Source organism: Centruroides sculpturatus, unplaced genomic scaffold, assembly GCF_000671375.1.
Source record: "Centruroides sculpturatus isolate CEXI.00-Female unplaced genomic scaffold, Cexi_2.0 scaffold1066, whole genome shotgun sequence".
In the NCBI taxonomy this organism is placed as follows: domain Eukaryota; kingdom Metazoa; phylum Arthropoda; class Arachnida; order Scorpiones; family Buthidae; genus Centruroides; species Centruroides sculpturatus.
In genome coordinates this window covers 6,800-14,115 of record NW_019385438.1, presented here as the reverse complement: position 1 = coordinate 14,115, position 7,316 = coordinate 6,800, and the positions used below count along the sequence as shown (strand labels likewise).

The window sequence follows — 7,316 nt, the reverse complement described above, 5'->3', positions numbered from 1 at the left end:
ATTCTTATTCTTATTCTACTCCCTTGGTTCATATGGAGACTATAGCCTGATACGCTTTTTCTCCGAGAGACGAGTTATTGATCGCTATGCGACCGAAGAGCCGGCCGTATCTAACGGCTTATACGCACGCGCGGGAAATAATGCCTTCCGGGAGGACTTTTAAGGGGAACTGGCCTCCTATTCAGTCGTTATTGGCAAGGAGAAAACCCGGAAAACTCCTTGCAGCCAGCCTGTCCGATCGCGGCGCGAACCCACGACCGAACTTCCCAGTGTTTAGGGTCTGGTCACCGCTATGAGCGGCTACGGAGACCACTCGCCCACTGGTGGAGGCTTTCTATTTCTCTCTCTCTCTCTCTCTCTCTCTTCTTCAACACCTGTCCGAAATGACGGGCAAGGGTGTCATTGTAAAGATCATTGATCCTGTTGGCCTCGGCTCTGTTTGGAGAATGAGTGTTCGTAAACTCCTGAACCTCTCCCCATTTGACAAGGAAGTGTTTGTCAACTTTCACTCCTGATGATTTTTTGCATTGTTTCAATTGAAATCACCTATCTGTTTTTTAGAAGCCATGATTTACACAACACTTAAATAAATGTAAATACCCTACACTGAGGTGATGTACGTAATAAATAAGGGAGCAAGCCGAATTCCAAAGGGAGCTCTGTACTACAGATATAATAATAATATATTATAAAAATAGCAGATTGTCATTGGCAACAGCAAAAGAGTGGAAACATCATTCGCACTTGTTCGCAGAAAGTTTGTTGTTCGCCTCACGTAACTGCCTAACGGAAAGTCCGTTGTTCGCTGCGTCCGTTATTCGAGGCGTACGTTATACGAGGCACCACTGTATTACCGTGACCTTTGGTTATTTTACAATTTCGTGATTTGACTTCGATTTTTTATCATGAGCTATCATAAAAATTGTTTCCCACGGACTTGCTTCCTTGTTGAGGATGAGTCATCTAGTCATTAATGTGTCACCCGGAACTTTCGATAAATTTCCAGTATCAGATGCCAGGCTATTGACAACAAACTCATGACCTCATGGAAAAACCCCAGAAGGAAAATATCCAATAACCAGGGAGAGCGTTGAGAATCCAGGCAGTCGTCTTCTAGCCGTTCAACTGAGAATGTAAAAGAACTTGTCCCTGAATCCTCCGAATAATACTTCTGAACGTTACCCAACCGGAAAGCCATTGGATATTCAATTGTGGACTGTTTTAATCATCCGTTTCACTTCTCTGTGTTATTACAGGACATTAAATAATCACCTTCCAAGTGCAAGAATCCAGGATCGCTACACCTCGTCTTTTAACAAAGTAAGAAATGAGACTATCAAACTGTTAACACCAGATAATACAACAGTCCTTTAGCATAAATCGTAAATTGATAGTGTAGTTTACACACACTTCCTAGTGGTACACATTATGTCAGTTCACCTCTTTAGAAATAATTGCCTAGTTATTAATCCATACAATATTCTCCATCACTAACGGTGTAATCTGATGTAAGTTCATCACAATATTGCAACAATACAATTCCAGTGCATGAATCCTACATTTGCCAGTTACTTGAAGCAGTTGAATAGATGCCTATTATGCTTTTGTCTAAATTTTTCATGTATTTTTGTATCTTTCGTCTTTTTTTACATGCGTAAAATAATGACTATATTCTAAATTAATGAAGATCAGGATGACTTCAACAGTGCTATCGATTTTATTCAAACAATATTTTACATTGATAATCGTATGATATGAATCACGGTGTTGCTGTAGTTATAAAGTGCTTGTGGAATCTACTGTGTTGCTTTTCGCTTATTCCTTTTTGTTTCCTATGAAGACCAATCAATGATTTTGCAATGTTGTCCATGTGTATAAGTCATTGTTACAGTGCGCTACAAATTGCAGACTGTTTGATGCGCTTTTATTACTTACGAAGTTCGCAATATTTAATAATGCATGATTTGTCATATTAAGATGTTACTTTGTGTGACAGCCAGATTTGAAAAAAATTTTTGCTCTTTCGAAAGTTAAATTAGTTCAAATCCCAGCGAAAACAAAATTTTCAATTTAATTACTGGAGGATGATCGCATCTCTTTTTCCAGAGTCACTTCCTTTCCCAGGTGACTCATCGAATGTGTGACCGGGAACAACTACAAATATTCATTCACCATTGGTCGAAAATAGTAACGTGGCTAAGAAGAAGGCATCGAAACCAAAGGGGGAGGACCTCCGATATAATAGGATTGAATCGAGGACAAAAAGGTCGTCAGGAGTCTGAGAGTTCACTGACCCTGTTCCCGCCCCAAGAAAGTGTAATGTAACTGTGATCCATCGCCGATCCCTTCGACCGTCGCTCCTGTCTAATGTTGCCGTTCTCCGAACATTCGAACTTCTCGACCCAAGAACCTGACAAACCGACATAACAAACACGAATTTCCTCAACGATCTACGATCTCGACCCATAAATCAAGTTATCAAGATATTTAGCATCACGCGCAATTATGTAAGCTCTCTCTCAGCTAGGAACGCTTTAACTCCAAATCTACTAGTATAAAGTTTAATAGATTATATTACGTTGTATCCGTATTATCCAGTATATTACGCTACTAGGGCTCATCTATTTTGCCGCTATATAAAAGTTAAAGGAAATGTTATTGTAACCATATGTGTAAATAGTTTACAGGAATAAACAGAAATTATTTCTTTATAATTGAGTAGTAGTGTGCACTTCTTTCGGCCGCATTGTCTCAGGCCGTCTTCATCACAGATTCCTAGTGTCTACATAGGCGACCGCTCATGCAAAACCGAATCCGGAGCCAACAATATTTCTGTGTCTGCCTTAAAAGACACAGTAGTGTCAGTCATAACATAGGCATCATCGGTCTGGTGCCGACCCTCTAGGGAGAAATCGGGAAACAAAATAATTCGCTACACCTAATTTCGACAACGATTCGGTAATGAATTTCTCGGTGGATGGGAACCATGATAAATTTAAAAGTGACTGGAATTCTTATGATCTTCCTAATCTGTTCCTGACACCAGACAAGAAAGGGATAACTATTTCTATAAAAATTAAGAGAGACAGATTACAATCCGTTCTAAAGATAACTCTGATTGATAACCCATAGCCTTCCTGTATATTCTGATCATAGAGAATTTTTTATAGACTGGAGATGGAGAGAAGTTGATTCATCGGTATGTAGAAGACTTTCTTGGGCTAGAAAAAGAGGATTGACAGTCTAATATTTATCCTTGGTTCTTAAGGTGAATCCGAGCTAAAATGGCGATTTCGAATCCTTTTATATAAAAATTTCTCTCCAATCGTGGGCCAGTTTTTCGACCATCTGACAGAACGTCTAGATAAGTCGTATAGGCCAGAAGTCTTGTCATCGGTGATGATAACATCTTGCTCAGGAAATAGACGGTAAAAAGGAAGTTCTAGTTCCTTGTTCACATCGAATTTTATCGTGAAAAATTAAAAAATTGTCATTTTTAATATCGAAATAATACATCAAAATTTTAAACTTATTAAATAAAATATCGCTCTAACTTCAGAATCTCATAATTGCATCTTGACCTTAGAAAACTGCTATCAATTTACAGCATTAATTACATAGATTCTTTTGTTCAACAAATTTGAATATTTAACTGTAATCATCGTAGTGAAACTAATGCACCATATTAATATCCTCTTGCATATGTAAGAAAATCAGTTTTTTTACATGAATCAGCATAGATATATTAAGTATATATATTTCTAGTACTTACTTTTTTTGGAGTAAGGTATTTTCACGCAAGAACCATCCTTTCCAGCAAATCGCCATCCGTGGAAAGGACATTCGATGCAATCCTCGTGAACTTTACCATCAGTTCCTAAATGAGCGCCCAAATGTGGACAAAAAGCGTCTAAAACGAAGCATTTGCCTGTTTTTCCACGAAATATAACGAACTGCTGACCTGTAAAGTAATTAAAATTATTTCTAATCATAAAGATTTCAAATTTATTATTATGAATATATAAATGTACTTTGCGTAAATAGAGATAGTGTATCTTTACAATGAATGTATTTACTCATTTATTCACACACTTTCATAATTAATTTGTACGAGGGGTGTTCAAAAAGTATCGGATCTTTATTTTTCCCGCGTAAATCAATGATGCACAGGAGGTCTCTTTCGGTGGAGTTGTGGAGGGGACAGTCATGCGCAGTCCTGAATTTTTTCCAGCCTGCAGGAAGCGTCAGTCACTGGCAGTCGACCTATGAGTGAGGACGTGTAGTGAGCGCTCATCGGATTCCACTGTTGGAAAATGACTGAACAACGTGAGCAGTGATATTGCATTAAATTTTGCCAAAAGCTTGGCGATATCCAAGCGAAAACCATTCGCAAGATTCTGCAGGCTTTCGGGGACGATCCTCGAGGCCAAAAAAAAGCGTGGCAGGTCCACAGCAATGTCAAGGTCATGTTGACAGTTTTTTCGACTCCCGTGGGGTGGTGTATCGTGAATACGCACCACAAGGCCAAACCATCGCAAAGGAGTACTACCAGGAGGTCCTTCGTCGTCTTTGTGATGCAGTGCGACGCAAACGACCGGATCTATGGTCAACCAAAACTTGGCAGCTTCATCATGATAACGCACCAACCCATTCTGCGCATATGATTCGGACTTTCGTCGCCAAACACAACATTCCTGTGGTTCGTCACGCTCCGTACTCTCTCGACATGGCTCCGTGTGACTTTTGGCTATTTTCCAAGCTGAAAATGCCACTAAAAGGAACCCGATTTTAGTCAAGAGAAGACGTCATGCGAAATGCGACGGACCGGTTGATGGCCATTCCAAAAGATGCGTTCCAGCAGTGTATCCGACAATGGCAGGAGCGCTGGGAGAAGTATATACTTTACCAAGGAGACTACTTTGAAGGGGATTAGGGTTTTGTACTTCAAAATCAATAAATGTATTTTTGCCGACCAAAGGTCCGATACTTTTTGAACACCCCTCGTACACCTATAAATATACAGTCACTCAGTCAGTCTTTATTTAAAGTGCATACGCACATATCTGGCACCGCTAGGTTCATTACCAGATAAGTATACATAGGAATTATTTACATATTAACAGTACAAATCAACAGTACATAAAACATTATAGTCAATTGAAGTAATACAAAGCAAAATAATATAAATACAGTTTTACATAATATAATAAACAGTAGCATAATAACATACAGCATTTACAATAAGATATACAGTAGACTACTCAAGTATAATATCTTGTGGTATATATATTAATAAGAAATATACAAATTGTATGTAAAATCTATATTAAAGCAATTGCTAATTACAGTGAAAACATAAAGCAAACTTTACAAATAGCAATCATTAGCTATTATTATTAAAATCAATCATTACAATCTCTACGAAATGTCAATACAAATTTAAATACGTTGATACGTATTCAAACTTAAATAAGAATTTGTACTGAAAAAATACAAAATAATTTATGTATTTAAAATTAATTAATTTTAAGGTATGAATGTAATGACACATTCAAGTTTACAGACTTCTATAAAATCGAATTTGAAAATATTCACACAATACAGTTATATTTAATTATTGAAATGAGAAAAGAATTTATTAATGTTAAGTACTGTACGTAACTGAAGTAAATGATGTCAAAAGCTGATAGATTGCGAATAGTAGAAATTATTAAAGGGTGTTTTTACTTCTTCAAAAAGTGAGATTGTAGCCGTTACACAAAGATATGGGAATATAAATAAAATAATAAGTCATATGGAATACAGGAAAAGTTAGTCAATTAGAAGATAATCAATATTTATAAGTAAAGCTAAGTTAGGGCTGTTTACACGTATTTAAAAGTGAATTGTCAGCAAGTAAAGTTCTAATTTCGAACTTTATGCACAGTGAAACGATACATTCGTGATTAGAACAAATAAAACAGACTGAACGCAAAATAAAAGTTCAAAACAGTTATGTAGTAGCTAGGAGAGCATTCACTAAAGAAAACAATGCCATAGATTGAAAACATTTTGATTCGGATGGCCCTGACAACTTTAAATGTTAATGGCACATTTTACAGATATAGCCTGAGATTGCTTTTAGCCAGTAAAGAAAAGCAGGATTTCTGCACGATTCATATGATGGCAAAACGCACAGCTTTTTGAAGGAGAACCATATCGCCAAACATGATGTTTACTATTATCGGACTTTTATTTTTCGAAGTTCTTTTACTTGCAAGTAAAAAATAACCTTTGCATATATAATACGTTTTTCTAAATTGCGAATGTGATCGAATAATATTGCTAGAAATAAACGTCAATTTTTGGAAGAGCCCAGCGAACAGTCCAAACTTAAATTCCAGAGCGACCTTGTATGACTTTTAAAAATTAAAACGTTACAATCAGTATGAAAATTTTAGTAGTTTTAAAACGATCATAAGTAAAGATAAATATGGGTAAAACTGGTATAGGCCATACTGAACACAAATCTTAATTAATTTAACAATAAGGCAAAAGTTTCATATATTCCGTTTAATTATCAAATTTGTTATTTTAAAATTAAGTTGTTCTAATTTGTAAATAATAATTTTAAAAATAAAAGTTTGTTCTGATATCTGAATAAATTAAACATGGCAATTTGAAATACAGTGGTGCCTCGTATAACGTACTTAATCCGTTCCAGGTGCACGTCCGTTAAGTGAAAAGTCCGTTATACGAAACGCATTTTCCCATAGAAATACACATTAAAACATATAATTCGTTCCGCAGCATAAAATAACCATACTGTACCATGAAAAAAATGAAAATGGAGCAGTCATCAATTATGCCGGATAGTCAGATGTTGTGAGGAGGAGGTGGAGGAACACTTTCTTCACACATTCATACAGATACAGACTTTTTCACATTGCAGCAGGTCTCTTTTTATTGTTTTTTAATCGGAGTCAGATTCAGGAGAGGCTACCGGAGCTTGCAGGGTCAACTCCTCTTGTTCCATTCTTTGTTTTTTGCAGCTTGCTTCTTGAGAAACATGTCCAAGGTAGTCTGTTTCTCTCTCTTCTTCAACATCTGTCGGAAATGATGGGCAAGGGTGTCATTGTAGAGATCATTGATCCTGTTGGCCTCGGCTATGTTTGGATAGTGAGTGTTGGTAAACTCCTGAACCTCTCCCCATTTGACAAGGAAGTTTTTGTCAACTTTCACTCCTTCTGATGATTTTTTGCTTTGTTTCAATTGAAATCACCTTTCTGTTTTTTTAGAAGCCATGATTTGCACAACACTTGAATAAATGTAAATAC

General features: G+C 36.7%; 1 protein-coding gene across 1 annotated transcript in view; it reads right to left on the bottom strand.

Moving 5' to 3' along the window:
- The window catches only part of LOC111638991 (cholesterol 7-desaturase-like), a 14,333-nt gene extending 10,253 nt beyond the window's left edge, over positions 1–4,080 (bottom strand). Inside the window, exons 1-2 of the mRNA XM_023384768.1 lie at positions 4,077–4,080; positions 3,773–3,961 (exon numbers count right to left, since the gene is read on the bottom strand). Of these exons, the coding sequence (XP_023240536.1) occupies positions 3,773–3,961; positions 4,077–4,080 (193 nt within the window). The remainder of the gene's footprint in view (positions 1–3,772; positions 3,962–4,076) is intronic.
- Between the last annotated feature and the right edge of the window lie 3,236 nt (positions 4,081–7,316).